General features: G+C 51.1%; 2 protein-coding genes across 11 annotated transcripts; both read left to right on the forward strand.

Moving 5' to 3' along the window:
- Window positions 1-406: 406 nt before the first annotated feature.
- Window positions 407-12627, forward strand: ATF3 (activating transcription factor 3). Of its 10 annotated transcripts, none has more exons than XM_064594147.1 (4): window positions 407-1440; window positions 6486-6753; window positions 9456-9599; window positions 11187-12627. In XM_064594147.1, exons 1-4 carry the CDS (start codon window positions 1109-1111, stop codon window positions 11382-11384), a joined length of 942 nt encoding a protein of 313 aa, XP_064450217.1. In that variant the 5' UTR covers window positions 407-1108; the 3' UTR covers window positions 11385-12627. The 10 variants fall into 10 exon arrangements, with proteins under 10 accessions (XP_064450217.1, XP_064450218.1, XP_064450222.1 ...); XM_064594148.1 differs by having other exon boundaries at window positions 6510-6753; XM_064594152.1 differs by having other exon boundaries at window positions 407-632.
- A 143-nt stretch (window positions 12628-12770) lies between these two features.
- On the forward strand, window positions 12771-18902 carry GARIN4 (golgi associated RAB2 interactor family member 4). Its single transcript, XM_064594146.1, has one exon. The coding sequence runs from the start codon at window positions 16840-16842 to the stop codon at window positions 18667-18669; it is 1830 nt and encodes a 609-aa protein (XP_064450216.1). The 5' UTR covers window positions 12771-16839; the 3' UTR covers window positions 18670-18902.
- Window positions 18903-20744: the final 1842 nt, after the last annotated feature.

Below are 20744 nucleotides of genomic sequence, written 5' to 3' on the forward strand. Positions count from 1 at the left end.
CCCCCAATCTAGCGGAGGGAGAGATGCCAGCGCAGTGGAGTCATGCCGCTGGCTTGGGCACCATTGGCTCATGCCTGGAACACGCAGCGGCGAGTACGCACATCTGGCTGCCCGCCCGGACGGCTCCGGTCCTGATATGGAGAGAGAGGGTGGGCGGGTGTGTGTCCGAGAGCAAGAGGCCGGGGGAGCGCCGCTCGACCGGCTCCTCCCCGAGCTTGCATCACCAGTTCCCCCCCCCCCGCTTCGTTTCCCCCTTTGGCCCCTCCTCCATCCCTCCTCCTTGCCCAGCCTAGTTCGGCTGGTTCTCGGGGGAAGTTATTAATAGCATTACGTCAGCCTGGGACTCGTAACCCGGAGTAAACTGGCTCGACGCCAGCCAGAGGGCTATAAAAGGGGTGATGCAACGCGCTCTGAGCCACAGTCGCCCGCAGCGAGGCGCGCAGTGCCCAACGCTGTCCCGGCGCAGCCGCCCGAACCCGAGCCGACTCGCCCGCCAGCCCGCGCGCCGGCCGTGCGTCCTCGGGGCTCGCCCGTCCGCCCCCCAGACAGACAGCCCGACCCCGCCCCGACCCCGCCCGCCCTCTGGACCCTGGCCGCCGGGAGTGGAGACCGGAGGTGAGCGCCGGAACCGAGTGAGTGAGCGCGGCGAGGGTGGCCCGCTTTCATTCCCTTTGCGCCCCTCTAATAACCAGTCCCGCGACCCCTGCGCCCGTCCCCGATCCGCGCGCCCAGCCTCCGGCTGCGAAAGAACTCTGGCCGAACTTCTCCCAGCCAAAGCTGCTCCTCAGCGCTTCGGAAAGTTTCTCGCAAAGAACTTTCTCTTTTGATTTGGGGCGCGAAAGGGTCCCGGTGACGGAGAGGGCGGGCTCCGGCTCCTCCGCCGGCTTCGGAGCCCTGCTCCTCTCCGCCCTGGGCACCTGCTCACCTCTCCCGGAGCGGGCGTGGGGAGGCGGGTGCGCGGGGGTGGCCGAGGCTCTCCGGCTCGCTGTCCCGCTCATCCTTCGCTTCGTCCCGGGCACCGCTGTTGCCAAGCCCAGCCTTCCCGGGCCCCGCGGAGAGGCACCGAGGCCGGGTGCCGGCGGAAGGGCTGCCCCAGGAGCCGGACCGAATGAATGGGAAAGGGACGGGCGAGCGGGGGTCGCGGGCGCGGCCGCTGGGGGTCGCCCTGCGCACCCTGGAGCGCTGCGCCGCGGGACCGCGCGGGAGCCTGGAGCGAAAGTTAGTTGGGATGAGTTTCGAGGTGGCGAGCGCTCGTGTTGCTGTCCTGGGACGGACGGCGGAGAGGGCTCCTGGCACAGGCTGGTGTCCAACCCCTGGGCGGGAGACTTCTTGTCCCAAGGCTCTCACACGCTTTTCTCGCGTACCTGTGACTCTTCCTCCGGCGGGTCCGCGGGTTTCTCTGCCTTTCGTCTACGGAGACCCACCTTGGAGGAAGCAAGGGTACGAATCCAGTGTAGATAATTGAGAGAATGCCTTTGTGGTCTAGTGGCCGGGACCCTGAGAGCTTATACTGAGCTTCGTGTCTTCGAGCCTCAGTTTCCCCAAGTGAGAAAAGTGGGCGCACAGGGCCCGTGCTGGCTGCCTCTGCCTGTTTGGAAGCACCAGGTGGTGGTTGGACCCGATAACCATTAAGGTCCTCTCTGGAAGACGTTTTTCAGATTCCAGGGCGATGTAACTGAAGGAAAGGGGGCCGGTGAGGAGACGTGAATGACTTGAGTGGGGGGGTCTCTGTCTAATGTCACTGACCAGCTTCGGAGGCAATGAAGGGGAAGGGACTTCTCCATGGGGCATGTCTTCCCTTCCTAACGTTCTTTCCATTGCATGGTTCTCCTTCTCTGCTCCCCCACACCCCATTTTCATTTCATCTACTTACTTTCTTTCCTCCTAACCATTTTCTTTTCCCTAATTTTATTACCGAGATCACATATACATCCTTACAAATAGAGGTGTTGCTAAACCCTTGATGGAGCCAGGGGTGAGGAAATGCGGGGTAGAACATTCGGGTGGTCTCCCCCAATGCACCTATTTGTGTGTGGGTGACAGTCCCACCTGCTGGGGGCGGGGGGAGCTCCCCATCTTTAAATGAAGGAGAAATTGTTATTACTGCCCTTCTTGTTTTGTATTTAGTATTTGGTATAGAATAATTCTACAACATATAAACTCTTGCTTTGAGGATATCCTGGACAAACACCGGGGTGGCAGAGGGGTTTGTAGTTATCATCTGGATGGTTTCAGAGACGTGACGGGTAACACTCCAGACTGACAGTGTGGATAGGATATAACACCCAGCACCTGTGGCAGCTGTTGGAGCCTTCCCATCCTTTCTATCTTAACCGCCCTCCCAACCCCCCTCTCCCTCTTGGCCCTTTCTCTCCATTGTTCTCTTTCTTCTGTACTCCCTCCCAGTCTCAATCCTGTCAAAGCCTCCTCTGTGGTGGATACCAGGTTACTAAGACTGCTAACCCCTCATCTCCCTCTATTTTCCATTTGCCTTATTGGTTTGTCCTATCCGTGTTGGATCTCTGTTAATGATGAAGCAAAATGAGCAGTGGGTGAGAGGTCAACAGCTTGGCAAGGGCTGGGCCACTGACCAGCTTTATGGCCTTGGGCAAGTCACTACCTTCCTGGATCTCATGTTAATGGCAAAATGAAGATCTGACTTACGTGCCTCTAATATCGGGCGTTCTATCCCATTATATAGAGCCCATGATTTCTTCTCTTTTCAATTGGCTGGGCATGGAACAGGGTCAGTGATTCTAAGTGTTACCCAGCCTAGGAAGGAGGAAGTACATAGCCAGGACACCAGAGAAACTAGAAATGGTTTCATGTGCGAGAACTGGTTATTTCTCAAGTACGTAAGAGCAGTGGAAACAAGCTTTTGCCAGCAAATATATAGTGGGGTAGAACTGACCTGGTGTGTTGGGAGCCCAGGGTTAACCAAAGTGCAAAAGAAGCTGTGAATGACCTGAATTTCATTAGGGTTCCAGTTAATTCCTGATTAATGGGGCTAACTTGCATTGGCAACAACATTTTGAGTTCCCCTGAAATGAGGAAAGTGGAATCACCGTAATAATGGTTATCCAGCCTGTGTATAAATCCACCATTGTGATTCTTGTATGATCTTGACCACCCTGTGAGGGAATGGGGGCAGGCAATATTGGTCTCATTTTACAGATAGACTGAGGCCCAGAAAGCGTGAGAGGGTTGTCAATGGGGGCTCAGCTTGTGAGTGGTAGTGAGGGGCCTGTTCTGGAAGCCCCAGCATTACACCAACGATTTTTAGATTGGCCTGGAAAAAGACCAATATAGGAAGTTAGTGAAAGACCAGTATTGGCTTCGTACACTGTGAGATGTTTTCCGAGCAGCACTTAGGGTGAAGAGATGAAAACTAAAAGTGAAAATTCAACTTAGTTGTAGCTACTAGGAAATAAAATCTGGGAGTTGAATTTCCAGTTAAAGAAATACACGAGTGAAGTTTCACTTTCTTGAAAATGATGAAACCGCCAAAGATATGACATGGTTTCTGATTGGAGATAATGAAGCAAAAGCAAAATGCAGGTTCTTTGTAGCAAGTCTGGACAATTTTAAGATCAGTGTAGAAAGCCAACTCAGAAAATCCCCAAACAGATTTTTTTATTCTTCAACGAGGGGGAATGTTGGCGGGTCTCAACTTTGAGAAAAGTTGTCTGAAGATTTAACTTCATTTTCCTCGTAGGGACACAGCCTGAGTCTGGGCTGAGTCAGACCTTAAGAGAATGAGTCAAGAAGTAACTAGAAAGTATCTCAAGAAATTAAGCTGTAGCAGAATGCAGAGAAAACTCAAATCTCTACAGATGCAACTGCTTTCCTTTCTGAAAGGCTTTTTAGCATTTTTACAACCCGTTTCCATCCCCAAGTAAGCCCACCCAATGCTTGTCATAAAAACATTCCATACCACTGACATTCTTGTTTCTCTCACTGGAACAGCTGACTTTAAGAAGGAAAAAAACCAAGCCCCGAGAGCTCATTAATAAACTTAGCTGGGGGGGTGAAACAGAACTACACTCAACACTGGTGGAATTCAAACTACCCAGGTAGAGGAGAGCCATCCAGTCATCCAAACAAAGGCCAGGCCAGTGGTAGCTCTGAATTCCATCCCTGAACTACTGGGTTTTTAATCAAGTTGGTTAAGGGAGGGAAAACATGAATGCATGGGAGAATCGTAAGCCTCGGGCTTCAGAAGGCTGGTTTCTCAGAGTTTAAAAGCCTGCCAGAGAAGTCTCCTCCCCACATCTGAAGGATAGGATTAAATTGATAGAAGAACCTCGGTTCTGGCTCACGACACAGGGCTTTGGGAAGAGAATTACAGACGTTTCCCAGATTTCTTTGAACACCCAGTGGTGGCGTTGGTTGGCCTGGCATTCTTGCCTCCATCAGTGTATTTCAGACCTTAAGGGGGAGTCAGTTGAGAGGTCAGGGTGATCCATTCCGAAGTGTTTGAGATCACAGAGAGTGACCAGCCACCCTGCCACCGGGACCCCACAGAGCATCTGTCACAGAGCCAGCCGGCCTGGAGGGAACCCCGGGCAGGCCTCGCAGTTGCTTTATATTTTCCAGGACATGTTCATGGTATTACTTTCTCAACTCCTTCCACAAGTCTGGAAAAATGGGTGATTGTCATTAGCCTTCTTTTACAGAGGAGAAAACAGGCACTGGGAGGTATGATGATGATACATGAGTGAGTGGGCCTCAAATCTTGATCATCTGACCCCAGTCTAAGAATTTTTGTGGATAAAAGACCCACTTACGACTCCTGAAATGCAGGCAGCGGCCGGAATGTGCGCGCTGACACAGAAAGATCAGCGGTTCATTGCACAGAGTTCATTGCACAGAGTCTCCTCTCCACCACTTCTGTCCCAGGTCCCCCACCCAGCCCCTGCCATCCCTACCCCGCAAGAAAGGTTTGCTCTGGCATTTTTGTTTTTGCAGTGTAAATAATATTTTATATTCTATAAGTTCAGGGCATGAGTTCTGGAGTCAAACTTAATCCAAGTCCTGAGGCTGCTTCATACTAACTAACTCTGTGACTTTGGACGAGGTTTAGGTGTAGGACGCTAGTCTAAACCTCAGTTACCTCATCTGTGAAAGGGGGCTAGAACCTAATTGACTGGGTTCTCGTGAGGGTTAAATGAGATAATGCACGTAAGGTTTCTAGTGTGAAGGAGGCACTCGTTAAATGTTAGTCGCTTGCCAGAGGGCTTCCTGTCGACTAGACTGGGCCAATGACTGCACGCAGCCAGGTTGCGAAGGACGCTCCAGGGCACAGTGTGCCTAGACCGTCCCCATACTCCTCATACCTGGACAACTGACTGCAAGGATGAGGGGACACGGCTGCTGCTGGAGGGAGTGTGTGGCAGGCAGAGATTTATGGGGGGCTCTTCCAAATTGGAACCGTGGAACTATTATGATTTCTACCCTTCACTTTCCTTTCATTGTCCCTTTGGGCTCCCTGGGCTATAGAACAAGAGTGGTAGATGAGACTTCAGAGACCATTTGATTTGACCCCCTCTTTCCCCCTTTCATGTACTCAGTGAGGCAGTCTGCGGGGGTCAGCAGGCCTTGGGGGCAGCTGGTGCCAGGTGCCAGGCCAGCTCTGGGTACAGGAACAGTGAAGACACTCAGTGCCCTGCCGCAGGACCTCTCAGCCATTAGCCAGATGAAGACTGAGACTCAGCCTAGGTCACACTGCTCCTCAGTCCTGGAGCCAGTCCCAGGTTCCCCTCGGTCCCCAGCCCCAGCCTTTCCAGACACCACGGGGCTGAACAACACCCCCAGGAGAGGTCCAAATTCTTAGTTCCTTGCTTTTCTTTTCTCAAGTCTTTTGCTTCAGCGGGCTTAACCTTTTAAGAAGGGGCTACTGGTCCCTTGTGATGTGAATCCCCCGCCCCACCCCTCAGCCCCAGCTCCTGCCAAGCTGGGCTGAAGAAACACACCTGCTGGCTACAGTTACTATCCTCATTCTCATTGACTTGGATCCAACTTCCTGAGGGAGAAGTTTCAGAGATTTATTTGCTAAATTCAAGGGTCCCTGAGTCTTTGCTTTTACTTCCATTCACGGATAGATCCATTCAGCTTGATTTCAGATACCTTCCAAGTTTCTTTTCAAAACAGAGACTGAAAATGGGGTTACATAAAAGTCTCACTGATTTTTTTTTTTCTTTAAATGCTCTTCCTCTTTCAGGACTGTTTGAGGGTACATTTGCATATACGCGCACCAGCCAAAACTAATAGCTTCTTGACCTCTAGCCTGAAATGCCACCCTTTATAAATTTCAAGTAGGCATTTTATCCACATCACTGAGCTATGTATTTTAAGAACCTGTTTTACTCAAGAGAAGGATGGTGCAAAACGAGAACAACACAGAAGCCTGAGGGGGATACGGCTGGGGTGTTGGGGGCCGCAGATGTGGGGAGACTTGATCCCATGCCCCTAAGTCCCTGAAGTAGTTTGGGTCTCGATATTTCTTTCAGCAAAATGATGCTTCAACATCCAGGCCAGGTCTCTGCCTCAGAAGTCAGTGCGTCCGCCATCGTCCCCTGCCTGTCCCCTCCTGGGTCACTGGTGTTTGAGGATTTTGCTAACCTGACACCCTTTGTCAAGGAAGAGCTGAGGTTCGCCATCCAGAACAAGCACCTCTGTCACCGGATGTCCTCTGCACTGGAGTCAGTCACCGTCAGCGGCAGCCCCCTGGAGATGGCAGTCACGAAAACCGAGGTAGGTGCTCCTCGCGGTGCCCGTTCTTTACGGGCTTCTTCGTCGTACACCCACCAGGCCAGGCGTGCTCCAGGCAGGGCGCTGCTCAGAGTGTGGGGACGGTGTTCGTCACGACGAGGACCCAGGCGGCCAGTGTGGGGAGCCAGGGCCAGCCAGCCTCGCTCACGGCCCTGGCAACAGCTTCTGCTTCGAGTTCACTTGTCTCCGACACTTGCCCTCCTCCCCATCAAGCAACCTTTTATAAGACGCCTGGAGTAACAGACGTGGCGAGAGGTCTGAGAGCTGGGTGCTGGCCATGCAGTGGTGGCTCGAGGACCTCAGAGTGCAGGTCTTGGCTACTTTCTGGGCCTTTCCCTCATGGATAAAAGATGGGAGTGTATCAAGCTTACTTAACTGCTGTGATCACTGTCTTTGGTCAAGGGGTAGCATCATCATCATTGCCTTGTCCGGTACTGGACAGTGCAAGGTGGGCCTTGGGACACGCGAGGAATTTTCTAAAAATTCTCTAAATACCCTGAGATAACAGGATGTAGTGGGAAGTAGTAGGATCCCCATAGAAGAAAGAAAAGCATTTTGCAAGGGTATTTGGAGGGTTCTTCAGAGGAAGAAGCAGATGTCCAATGTAGAGGACATCTGGTGACAGAATATTTCCTGATCTGTGGAAATATTCCTTAGAGCCACCAGACTCATCCACTGATTGTGTGTTTACTAAGTGACCTTCTGATCTTAGGTCAGTTCAACAGGTAGGTTCTCTTACTGGGAAAAGAATGCACCAACGAATCTCCTTGAATATTCAGGTTCCCTTGGTTGCTGTAATTCTTATCTTAAAATAGGATGCTGAGCCTATGAAACCCATGGGCATCCTGTGCACTTGGGCAGCAGGACCCTGTTCCACCAGGTCCCAGTCACCTCTGGGAAGGCAACAAAGTAGAATGAGGCAGTGTGTCCCAGAGAGGACAGAGGATGAGGAGCCAGAGGCCTGGGTTTATACCCAGGCTTTGTAGCCTGCGGATCTGGTGACCATGAGCTAGTGATGCCTGGGCCTCCGTGGAAGTGCTGCTGCTGACCCCTCCATACCTCATTTCCACAGCACTACAGTCAGGGGCTTGAACTGAATGGTTCTTGAAAGCCTTTTCCATCTCTGACAGTGTACAATTCTGAGATTTGCTCTACTTTGAAGTATTTCCTTGTATGAGAAAACCCCGAATCCTCTCCCCCCTATCTAAAAATATCTGTAGGGTTGTATAGGAAGTACTACAGTTACTGGGTTCTTGATGAAGAATGGTGAGGTTAATAATGATAGTAACTTACCATCATTATTAAGGCTGATTGTATGCTAAACACTGTGCAAAGCATTTTAATTATATATCTATCTATCTAACTATCTATCTATCTAACTTAACTAATTTGACCCTCCTCCCAACCCTATTGGATAGATAAGGTTATTGATCCCATTTTACAAGTGAGGGAAACTGAGGTTCAGAAGAGTATGGTAACTTGCCCAAGGTCTCACAGCTAATAGGTGGTGAAGCTGGGATTCAGAGCCAGTTTAGGTGTTTTGTTTTTTTTTTAAGATTTTATTTATTTATTTATTTGAGAGAGAAACAGCATGAGAGGGGAGAGGGTCAGAGGGAGAAGCAGGCTCCCCGCTGAGCCGGGAGCCCGATGTGGGACTCGATCCCAGGACTCCGGGACCATGACCTGAGCCGAAGGCAGTCGCTTAACCAACTGAGCCACCCAGGCGCCCCGAGCCAGTTTAGTTTAAACTCAGATGTCTGCCTGTGTGGTCCTGGGGTCCAGGATGTAAAAGGTAGAACTGCCTCTTGCCCTGCTTTCCCCTCGGACTTTGTTTCTCTAAATTGTGAGGCCTTCCGTCTCAGCACAAGCTAAGTCAATGTCGTCGAATCCAAAGGACGAGCAATAAGACAGATCTGAGGTGACTGTTGTGTCCCAGGATTTCTTTGGTTTGAGGTATGGCTCCCTGGCCCTTTCCTGCTGTCCGGAGCAGGGACAGGTGACACGACAAGGTCTGACATTAGCAGTCTAGACCGTCACCCACTCAAGCCCACCCGTGAGTGCCTCATCCCAGCTGGCCTCAGGCCTCTGAGCCAAGCCCAGTGGCTGAATTTTGCAGGTTCCCCATCAGTCCTGAGACAAAGTCAGGGTCAGAGCCAACTTCCAGAGAGGACCAGAACCTAAAGCAGGACAGAGTTTTGTTCTCTGAGGACCCCCACAGCTGACTCGGGGTGGGGCGCAGAGGAAGAGATCGGTCTTTGCTGGATGAATCACTGGTTGCTTCGTGTTCACTGCCCACAGGTGGTACCAAGCCTTGGGCTGATAATGCCACTTTGTTTGGGGAACGCACTTGGGTTCCTCTTTTCCAGGAGCTCCGTGGGCTACTTTTGAGTTCATGAAGGAGGTGTTTCCATGCTCTGGGTGAAGATAGAGGTGAATGGGGTGCCCCTGGGTCTCAAATCAAAGAAGAGGCAGGAGAGAAAAGGTGCTGGGTGATGTTCCTGTGGTCATTCCTGGATCCAGGGGAAAGGACGTAGCTAAGAAACAGAATCTGTTTCCTGCTCCAAATGATTACAGTAGTTACTGATAGTTATCAATATGAATATCCAACTCATTTCAGAATCCAAATGCATTTTTTAAATAAGCTGGATTTTAACTTACTAGTATTGCCAATGTACTTTAACTAGCGATTCTTCGATTTGCATTCTTCGTTCGTGCGTACGTATGGAGAGGTGTCATGCAGGAGGCTGGGACTTGACTTTGTCAGCCCCCCTCACCCGGCGGCTGTCCTGGTTTGCCATTTTGCTGCAAAGAAAGGCAGTGTATTTAAGGTGGGTTGCATTTTTTGCCTCCCATGAAGTGTGCGGTCTCTTGAATTTTATAGGTAGCCCCAGAAGAAGATGAAAGGAAAAAGAGGCGGCGGGAAAGAAATAAGATTGCAGCTGCCAAGTGCCGCAACAAAAAGAAGGAGAAGACAGAGTGCCTGCAGAAAGTGAGTCGTCCCTGGGGCGCCTGGGTGGTGTAGGCGGTTCTGCGTCCGACTCTTAGTTTTAGGTCAGGTCATGATCTCATGGGTCGTGCGATCAAGCATTGAGGCGGGCTGAGTGGGGAGTGGGCTTGAGGATTCTCGCCCTCTGCCCCCCAACTCACTCTGTCTCCAAAATAAACAAGTAAATCTTTAAAAAGAAAGAAAGAAAGAAAGAGAGTCCTCCCTGCCTCACCCCCTCCTCCTGCTCATGCCTGCCCATGACCAACCTCATGTTGCCAGCACGAGGGGAGTCAGAAAGCTCCCTGCCCAGAAGTCTTTTCCCAAGAAGGACATGTAGCCGGTAGCAGAAGGCTGGTGGCTGTAAGAGGGGGGAACAAAGCTGTTAGCGCAAAGGGGACTCTGGATGTAGAAGAAGCAGGTGTGTGAATTAAAAACCACACATTGTCTGCTGCCCAGATTCCCAGCAGTCTTGGCCCGTCCATACACGTCCAGCAGCTTCCAGGCTGCAGGATATGTCAGCCCGGTTAAAGAAGGTTCACTCACCCGTTTTACCGAGAGAAGGAAGCTGCCGGCTCTCAATTGGCTCAATATGAAAAGCCTTTAATTAATCTCTTCAAACAAGTTATTTCCTTAATCTGCAAGCAGTGGTTACACTTTTTTTTTTTTTTTTTTTTGCGTTCTGGTGTGTTCTTAACTCTGTCGCCCTTCTCCTCAGCTCATCCCATAGCCCGAGCTCCCTGCTATGTTCCGCCAGCTCCCCTTCTGCAGGGAGAAGCACAGGTGGGACGAGCATCCCTGGGCAGGTGGGGCGGGCTGCGACACAGTCCTTCCGTGCCTGTGTCCTCTCCCCCAAGTGTGGACAGGCCAGCGCAGAGTCTCCGCCCAGGCTCTGCAGGTCCCCAAGGATTCTGTTGATTGCTTCAGGGAGGCAGTGAAAATGGAGACATTTTGTGTGTTGCCATGTACATTTTTTCTGGGGAGACGAACTTCTCACTGAAATCAGTGACTCACGAAAGACCGAGCACCATGAGTCTGCATTTCTTCCCAGCGCTCGAGGCCCTCGCAGGTCCAGCGGGGCTGTGCATGGGCTATTGGACTCATGCAAAGGATGTCTCTGAGCCATTGGTTCTACTGCATTTTCATTGCCATGACAGTCACAACCCACCCTCAACCTTGAGTGGAAACTCAAGGGCATCTCTGAAGAAGCCTTCAAGTTCAAAGGCTTCTCCAGGGTCTGGATTCTCCCAGACCTAATGCCGCTGTCCCAGCTTTGTGGGGACGCCATCCCAAGGACCCCAAGCACTCCCTCTCTGCAGGCCATTTCAACCTCATGAACCCCAACGACGTGTGACCACTGCCACCCCGAGGCCAGCCTCTCTGCACTGGAACCTTGGCTCCATTCCTAATAATTCTGTTGCTTGTTCCCCAGGAGTCAGAGAAGCTGGAGAGCGTGAACGCCGAACTGAAGGCCCAAATCGAGGAGCTCAAGAACGAGAAGCAGCATTTGATATACATGCTCAACCTTCATCGGCCCACGTGTATTGTCCGGGCTCAGAATGGGCGGACTCCAGAAGATGAGAGAAACCTTTTTATCCAACAGATAAAAGAAGGAACATTGCAAAGCTAAGCAGTCATGGTATGGGGGCAACTGGGGAGTCCTCATCGAAACCTTCTACATCCCAAACCCTGAAGCCATTGGAGATCTGACTTCCTGTGCACCTCTCGTGAAGACCCATCGAGGCGGAAAAGCCCTTGGTGACTCAGCTGGGCCTTTCCTCTCTGCACCAGAGTGGACTTTGGACCAGGACAAGGGCATCTTTTTGTCTCAATGCCAGGATTTAGGCCTTAACATTACTGGCTATTCTTGGATGCTGCAGATGGCCCCTGTTCAGGGTCCTGCCCATCTTCTGCCTGGATTCTACCAAAACCAGGACTCTCACCATTAGGACTCATGCTGAAGAAGTGTCTGTACCTTGGGTGGGTGGAGTGGGGCCGCGTCCTGCACTGCCTCGGCCACTCGCAGGGGACACAGAGGGAGAACAGCATTTAACAGCGTTGTACAATGGCCAGGGTTGTGCTTTCTAGCAAACATGCTATTATGTACCGGAATTACTGTGTGCAAAGCGTCTGTGTGAAAGCTAGGCATTGTGCTCTCCTGATGTTTGTTTTGCACAACACCCGGTGTGATTTTCCTCAGATCTGGTTTCTGAGCGTGTGGGGGTGGCGAGCACCATAGGCAGGGTCTTACAGAATGTTGAGGTGGCCAGAAGAGCTTGTCCGCCCCGGGAGAACAGAATTCTGCTGGCGAGCAGGGCAGTTTTGTGTCAACAGAGAAAGCCGCCTTTCCCGTGGAGCCAGGCATTAACGCAAAACTCACGGGCATGACTGCAGGTCCTCTGTCGCAAACCCAGTTATCATGTCACAGGAAGAAAGCAGGAAGTCCAACTTCCAAAGGGCTAGGACTCTCCACTCAGTGACTTAGGTCAGGAGTTATTTCTAGGCCAGAAAAGCCAAAGAATATTCCATTTTCCCTTTCTCGCAGTTGAAAACCACATTCAGTGGAGACAAGTTTGAAGCCAGGTGATGCCCAGGCATTAGCATTATTGGATGTTCGTGGCATTGTTTGTCATGCGGATGTTTGTAGAAATCTGGCCCAGAGCATTTATAGCTGTGAGAGGTCATTCACACTGGCCACAGGACTCTGGCTACTGTCTGTTTAAATTCTGATGTTTCTGTGAAATCCTCAGAGTGTTTAATCCTGTTCAATAGTATCATTACAATTTTCTGTAAGAGAAAATATTACTTATTTATCCTAGTATTCCTAACTTGTCGATATAATAAATACTGGAACCAAGACATGGTGAACTTAAGTGTTGTGCTGGTTTCTGTTACTTGTAAATGGGTTGGTTGTTGAACTCTAGTCATTCCCCACCCCCTCCCTCTCCGTTGAGGGGGAGGGGCGTTTTCGCTTAAAAATTCTCCCCAGGGTCATCCTTTGCTCTTTGGGGTGCCACTGGGCGGGATGGTTGACTTTCCATCCTGTTCCTCAGACTGTGGCATCTGATGCCCAGTTTCTCATTGACAAGCCCCGAAACACAGCGCCAACCAAGTATATCCTTTAGACCAATGTTTGGTGTTAACATAGAGTTTTGATATAAAATCTCAACTATGTTTCTTTGAATGTACAGACGCCTAAAACGTAGACCCGTTGTTCAGCTTGACACTGTACCTCCTGCCGAAGAGCATTTCTTAAAGTATTCACTCGATTACATCCATTATGTCCAAATATGTGTCTGATTATTGCAAGTATGTATTTCACATAGGAGGAAAGAATGGAGGGAGGAAGAGAGGGAGAGAATCACTTTGATAGGTGTGCTAATTCAAAGAAAGGCATTCCACCAAATGGGATTCCTTGGGTCTGGAACAGAGCCAGGCTCCCTTGCTCTTTGCCTGTGCGCACAGGTATCCCTCACAGGCTAGAAATAAAAACTGGCTATTCTGCTACTAATGTCTTCCTTCAGAGAGATACTAGCTTCGTCCAATGTTAAGATTCGTGCACATGAATGGGGAGCCTGGTCCTCTGAACTCCTGTACGGTTCCTTTAAATTAGCACCTGTGACGCCCGTGTCCTGATTTTGCTGCTTTATTTGCACATCAGGGATACTTCCCAGTCTGTAAAGAGCCAATTGGTGGAAGCGCCCCTTGCCACTGCTTTCAGGAGATAATCTATTTTCTTTAAGGGGTTGGGGGGAGAATCCTTGCATTTACCCTCTGTTTGTAGGTGTAGGTGCCACCAATCAGCTGTTAGAAACTCCAGACAGTTCTTAAGCCGCCAAGGACAACAACAATGAATTGGAGAGGAAGGAAGTGGGTGGTGGCAATGGCCAAAAAAATTGATCCGAAAAATACACTGTATATGGTTAGTGGAAAGCACCTTTTACCAAGTGCATTAAAAACAGTTTTGTTTCCTGTGGCCAAGTTTATGTTTTGATACTTTAATAATAATAATAATAATAATAATAATAAAGGGGCGCCTGGGTGGCTCAGTCGTTAAGCGTCTGCCTTCGGCTCAGGTCATGATCCCAGGGTCCTGGGATCGAGCCCCGCATCGGGCTCCCTGCTCCGCGGGAAGCCTGCTTCTCCCTCTCCCACTCCCCCTGCTTGTGTTCCCTCTCTCGCTGTGTCTCTCTGTCAAATAAATAAATAAAATCTTTAAAAAAATAATAATAATAATAATAAAAAGGACGAATATCTATTTACCATCAAGTTGTTTAGTTCATTTTGTTTCATATTCAAGGGAGAGGGAAGGTTGGCAGAGTCTGAGAGAATAAAATTGGATGGGGCCTCCGCCAGAATCAGACACCCAGTTGGCCAGTGTCTTTCCTCAGGCCTCCCGCTGGGTGGTGACATCACACTGGCAGCTCTTGGAGATCCCACCCTCTCTCCTGACCTCATCCTTGTCCCCTTGCCTTTCCCTAACATCTGGCCTGACACCTCTTTCAGAATCAAGAGTTTTAAAGGTTCTGGCCCAGAGGATTCTGGAATTAAAACTTTCACTTTCTGCCAAGAGCTAAAAAGCTATTTTCCATCTTTATCTTACTTTCTCCCCATTGGCTTTGAAAAAACCCTTAAAACCCAAACCCATATTGAGCCTTTCCTTTCTTCCCGTCCCATACTCTGGTTGTATTCACCTTTCTCCGTGTTTTCATGGATCTGCCTGAGGTAGAGACTCAGAGGAGGCCAGTTTCGCCCATTGAGCATCCTTCTGTGTTCCCATAGCGACTGTAACCCCCCAAGCTTCTCAGTTTGTCCTCTCAAAAACTGCTCTCGGGAAGGAATTCACACTGACTTAAAAGGCCAGTTGAGGATGAATGCTAATAAATGCTACTATTTATTGAGTTAGACGATATGCTCAACACTTCACATGCGTTATCTCGTTGAATCCTCAGAGCAAATGTTATCCCCACTTTACAGACGAGGAAATGGAAAGCTGAGTCACACCGTTGACCTTTCTAAAGGGTTCCAAGCAGGAGTGTATATGTGCATGTGTGCATGAGAAAAAAAAATACACACAACATAAAATCTACCATTGTACCCATTCTAGAGAGTGTAAAACTCAGTACATTCACAATGCTGTGTGACCATCACCACTATCTAGTTCCAGAATTTTCATTCCCCACAAAGTAAATCCTGTACCTATTAAGCAGTCACTCCCTACACTCCCCTCCGTCCAGCCCCAGGCAACCGCTAATCTAATACCTGTCTGTGGATTTGCCTCTTCTGGATATTTCATCTAAATGGAATCATACAGTACGTGTCCTTCTGTGTCTTGCTTCTTTCACTTGGCATCCTGTTTTCAGGATTCATCCTTGTTGTAGCAGGTATCAGTACTTCATTCCTTTTTATGGCTGAATAACATTCCACTGTATGGATAGACCACATTTTGTTTATCCATTCACCTGTTGTTGAACAGGTGTGTGTATTGGAACAGAAAGATATCCTTTATTTTCAAGGAATGAATCCCTAATGTAGGATTTCGGGCATAACATCAAACTGGGAGATTAGAGAGTTGGGAGCAGGTGTCTTAGAACTTTCAAATAACGATTAGAAATCACATATTCTGCGGCTAGCTCTGTGGGAGGGGTGATAAGGCAGGAGGTAAAATGGTACATGCTTCCCATGGGTGTCGAGGCTTCCAAACCAGTCCTGTTGCCCCAGGAGGATGCTTGGTAGGCTCCTGGAATTGAAGATGACATCTCTGCACCCCCCGCACTTCATTTCACCGGGGAAGAAGGGAAGAAAACCAGGGGTCTTAAGAGAGAATAACCAGGTTTCCACACACAGGTTGTTTGTAGAAGCATAAGGGAGGGGAGGAGCGAAGATGGCCCCCTGTACAATTTAATTCCCAATTCAGCCCAGCCACCACCTGAAGTAGTTGTCTTGGATTCTGTCCATAACATATACACACATATGGAGGCACGCAACTTCCCCTAGTGCATCAGAAAGGTCTTAAATCAGTCTGGTTTAAAACCTGTGGTTGGCCCAAGCTTTCTTCGTGAAGCAAAGCACTGTGGTGGTTCCGAACAAAGGCTTTGGAATCGGGTAGACCTGCATGCAAATACTGCCTCTACTACCATCAGTTCTGTGAAGTTAGGCCAATGATACCGCCTCACTTTCTTCACCTGTAAAATGGGGCAGTAGCAACAGTACCAAACTTGATGGATTCTCATGGTCATATGTGGAGAACATGGCATGGTGCATAGGGGATGCGGTTTTTAAGGTTATCATTAATGGCTGCAAGCATCAATGTCTACTGCGATTTTATGAAAGGGCAGGCGAAAGACCAAGACTGCCAATTCTGGGTTCTTGGACAAAATGAAACCATGAGCTCAAATGGTTCAAATGTATCCTATCATCTTACATTCCTATAGCTTTTGTCCAGTTGCTGAATCTTTTGAATTTGGGGGAGGGGGGGGGAAAAGTCCCCACACAAAATTGTTCCATTTGAAGAAATTTTTATTTTGATACCTACCTGAGTCCCTGGCAGGGTGGGCCTGTCCTCTATGTGGGCAATGGGGCTTTTGGGGGGAGGATGGTGGCCCTGCCCTGAGGGGGTGCCTGGGGGATGAGAACAAAGGGGTATGTGACAGTGACAGGTCACAAAGGGCAGCAGAGGATAAATATGGCTGCGCAGGGGTTTAGGCTGAGAGAGTGGTCACTTCTCTCACCGTGACTGTAGTTCGCAGCCTCTTAGGAAGATAAAAAAAAATCAGAGCAGAGGGGAGGTAGAGGAGGAGCCCACCGTCCATCTCTACACCCTTGTAGAGATTTAGTCTGGGGTCCAGGCACCCACCAGCATCCCCTCTGCCATCCTCAGAGCCCCCAACCCTGACCCTTGTCTCTGGGAGGTTCTGAGCCAAAGGGGAGGGAGTCTGTGCCCTGTGGGGTGGGGTGGGCTTGAGACACCTGCCCCAGAGCCACCCGTGTGACACAGGAGCCCTCCGCCAACCCAACAAGGCCAGGGAAGAGAAGACCCAGGGACCGCCCTCGCCAGCCAGCCCTGCTTGTGATACAAGGTGGTCATGAACGCCGAGTCTCTGCCACCCTACCACACCGCCCACAGTGCTTCGGGAGTGGGCATGTTCAACACCACCATGGGGAAACTACAGAGACAACTGCACAAGGGAGAATATGACATATTCAAGTACGCACCTATTTTTGAAAGCGACTTTATCCAGATTACCAAAAGGGGAGAAGTCATCGATGTGCACAACCGGGTCAGAATGGTGACCGTGGGCATCGCATCCACCAGCCCCATCCTCCCCCTCCCAGATGTCATGCTGCTGGCCCGGCCGGCCACCGGCTGTGAAGAGCACTCCGGGCGGGGCCAGGCCACCAAGGGAAAAGGCCGCAAGGCTTCAAAGACCTTAGAGCTCACCAGGCTCCTTCCCTTGAAGTTTGTGAGGATCTCCATTCACGACCATGAGAAACAACAGCTGCGCCTCAAGTTCGCCACGGGCCGCTCGTGCTACCTGCAGCTGAGTCCCCCGCTGGACGCGCGGGAAGACCTCTTTGCCTACTGGGAAAAGCTCATCTACCTCCTGCGGCCGCCGGTGGACAGTCACAGCAGTACCTACGCCATTCCAGCGGAGGACATGCTGTGCATGCCTGTGTTCGAGGAGGAGGACCGGAGGAGCCCAGCGGGGGCAGATTTCCAAGGAAAAGGGGATCAGGACCAGGTCAGCGTCAGGAGCCTCCACGTGGTCTCGGAGGTGGCCGGCGCCACCTCTGCGGCTTTTGCTGGCGGGGAGGGGACCCATCAGGAATCCCACAAACCCAACACCCTGCCCGACGTAGCCGCCCCAAACACAAAAGCGACAGGGCTCGACAAGGAGTCGGCAGCAGGGACCACGACAGAGGCGGCGGCGGCGGCGGCGGCGGGGGAGGCCGCGGGGGCGGCCGCAGTGGTGGCCGCGGGGACAGCAACAGGGTTCGCAGCGGGGGTCGCACTGGGCACCACAGCAGGCGCTTTGAGCGTGGCGATCACCAGGTCTGCGGGCCCTGAACAGCTAAGCACGGCCGTAGCCGGGACAGCCACCAAGCGTCCAGGAGGAGGCAAAGCCAACCTCGCCATTGCGGGCGCTGCCAACACGTCCCCGAGGAGCCTGAACGTGGCCTTGGCAGGTACCGCAAAGACCCCAGGGTTTACTTCCGACTCGTCCAACGGTCTCCCAGAGGACAGCATGTCCCTGGCGTTCGCCGGGACGAGAGCTGCGGGCAGCGCTGCGGGAGGAGCCGCGCTGGACGGAGCCGAGGGAGCGCTCCTCCCGGACGCGCCGAGCGCGGGCGGCCCGGGAGCGCAGGCGGGAAGGCAGCCCCGCAAGGGCCGGAGGGAGCGGAGGGAGCGCGGTGAAAAGGAGCGAGCCCTCCGGAGCTCCCGTCGCCGCAGGGCCGCCGAGAGCCGCCACAAGGCCCCGGGGGACAAGATCACCCGGAAAGCCTCCAGCCGGTCCTTAGCGGTCCACAGAGCCGCGCGCGAGGACAAGAAGGAGAAGGGCCGCGGCAGCCCGGGGGGCGGCAGGCGCGCCCCCCACAAAGGCATCAGCCACGCCCCCATCGCCAAGGAGTCCAGGACCTCGCACAAATCGGGGCAGAGCTTGTCCACCACCAGCTCGGGCTCCGCCACCAAGAGGCTCAGCAGGATCAGCTCCTTCCTGAGGAACGTCAAAGCCAACCTTACTACAAGAACCGTGGCCTCCCCACGGGACAGAGACGTGAACATGTTGGCGAAGACCGTGGACAGGAGCGGTACGGAGGCCGTCATCGAGGCCGCAGAGAGCGGCCAGTGCTTGGAGAGCGCGGGGAGCGGGACATCTAACATCATGGAGACGGTGACCTTGGAAGCCCATTAGTAGGACCCAGAGCTTTCGGCAGCTGCAAAGGGGACCGGGGCTCAGGGACGTATCCCCGGAGACTCCATTCCAGCTTTCCTCACTGCAGTTGAAATAAAAAACCATACAATCTGAGAATGGCATGCTGCATTCTGTCTGAATTTCTAGGTCCTGCAGCCCAGTAGTGACCTCACAGTGGATTCTGTGAGGTCAGCCGGGCTGCCACCAGAGACCCCAGGGTCCAGTCGAGGGCAGCCCCCACCTCACACTCAGAGATGTGAGCCAAAGCTCATGCTGCCTCAAAGCCTGTCTGGCTTGTTCCTCAGGGCCACAGCTATAAGTCAAACTATGGCCCGGAATGCTCCACCTCCACCATTTTATAAATGTTTCTAACTCCTGAAGGTCCATAGACAAAGAACGGGCCTCCCCAGGCTATTCAGTGGAGGGAAGAGGGGTACAGCAGCCTTTGTCGGCAATATTCCCGTCTAGACCTAGCAAGTTCTTTCCAGGGTATATATCCTGGAGAGACACCGGTTCTAAGACGGTGAGAATGTTCATAGCAAAAAATAGCAAAACACTGCAAGCAGCCCAAATTACCCTCAACACAACTGATAACACAGTAGGATATGAATACATGCAACAGTGAGCAGCTACATACCCTGGCCTAGGAAAAAACCTATTCTGTGACTGTAACTTATTCCACTTATAGAACAGTTCAAAAACAAGGTCAAAAGTACATGTGTGACAAAAACAAGGGAACAGTACACACAAAAATTCAGGACAGTGGTTTTCTCCAGGGTGGAAAGGTAAGACAGGATCACAAGGTGAACACAGGGCTTTCAGCGCTGTTGGAAATGTTCTGTGAAGCAAGGCAGTGGGCACACAGGTGTATTTTTCACACCACGATCTCTGCAGTCAGAATGGTCCTAGAATTGCTTCAGACATACCAATGCCTTTCCCTTATGTTTTCACTCTTCTGTACGCACAAAAGTGTTATGTCTTATGTCTGAAAGGTCTGGTCTCTTTATTTATTTTTTTTTTTTAAGATTTTATTTATTTAACTGACAGAGAGAGAGACAGCGAGAGAGGGAACACAAGCAGGAGGAGCGGGAGAGGGAGAAGCAGGCTTCCCGCTGAGCGGAGATCATGACCTGAGCCAAAGGCAGTCGCTTAACCAACTGAGCCACCCAGGCGTCCCAGGTCTGGTCTCTTTAAATTGGGTTCTGGGTTCTTGTAATAATTTACCTACCTACAATAAATGTAATCACTATTTTACAGATAGGAACACTGAGGCTCAGAAAAGTTAACTTGTTCCTATCGCACAGTGGAACCTTTGCAGAACAGTGACCCACTCCTTTATGCAGAGGATTCCCACCACTATGTTCCAAAACTCTGCACCAAATGTACTGGATTAAGGGGAAGGAGGTTTGGGAGCTGGGGGTCTCCTGATAAGTGAGCCACTGTGAGCTGGTTTTTGAATTTCAGTGAGCTCACAGCCCTCAGCTGGTCTTATCTCCAGTGTCCAGACCACCCTTGAGTTACGTCTGGCTCCCAGGCTTCTATCCCCAGCCTCTGTGTGACCTGCACTGCAGCCATCAACAGACCTCCTGCCTGGGATTCCAGGGACCAGTCTGGAATCTCCCTACAATCCATTCCTCCCACAGCCACTAATTAAACTTTGGTATGGAGAAACAATTTAAAAGGGTTTCTCCTTACCAAGTCTCTCCTTCTGGGGTTCTGAAAACACATCCTTAAACTTCGCCTGAGGGAGATTGTTTGTTAGGTCACAGCATCCATGCACTGAAGAGCGGGGGAGGAGAGGAGTCGCTTCTGTTGGTGAAGGGAATGGCCATGGGGTGGGGCTCCGGTGAGGAAGGAAGGAGCCAGAGACCCACACACATCCACCATTTCCTCAGGCAAAACAAGGTTCACAACCCCAGGATGGAGAATTATTGGAGTGAGTCAAGTTATTCTTAAAGAATAGAACATGCCACAGATTAGATACGGATTGGCCCTGTGAGGAAAACAACCTTGGAATCATTAACCCAGAGCTTCAGAGAAGACTCGGAGCTGCAGGGAGACAGAATTAATAGTTT

The sequence above is a fragment of the Mirounga angustirostris genome, unplaced genomic scaffold (genome assembly GCF_029215605.1).
Source record: "Mirounga angustirostris isolate CCGP_5_RB_7025 unplaced genomic scaffold, mMirAng1.0.hap1 SCAF_6, whole genome shotgun sequence".
NCBI classification, from domain to species: domain Eukaryota; kingdom Metazoa; phylum Chordata; class Mammalia; order Carnivora; family Phocidae; genus Mirounga; species Mirounga angustirostris.

What these genes read in the sequence shown, in the direction of transcription:
- GARIN4 (XM_064594146.1), top strand. Translation starts at nt 16,840, where the DNA reads ATGAACGCCGAGTCTCTGCCACCCTACCACACCGCCCACAGTGCTTCG.
- ATF3 (XM_064594147.1), top strand. Translation starts at nt 1,109, where the DNA reads ATGAATGGGAAAGGGACGGGCGAGCGGGGGTCGCGGGCGCGGCCGCTG. An exon ending in CCACCTTGGAGGAAGCAAGG is followed by an intron (nt 1,441 to 6,485) that starts GTACGAATCCAG and finishes TCCCTGAAGTAG; the next exon opens with TTTGGGTCTCGATATTTCTT. An exon ending in AGAAAGGCAGTGTATTTAAG is followed by an intron (nt 9,600 to 11,186) that starts GTGGGTTGCATT and finishes CTTGTTCCCCAG; the next exon opens with GAGTCAGAGAAGCTGGAGAG.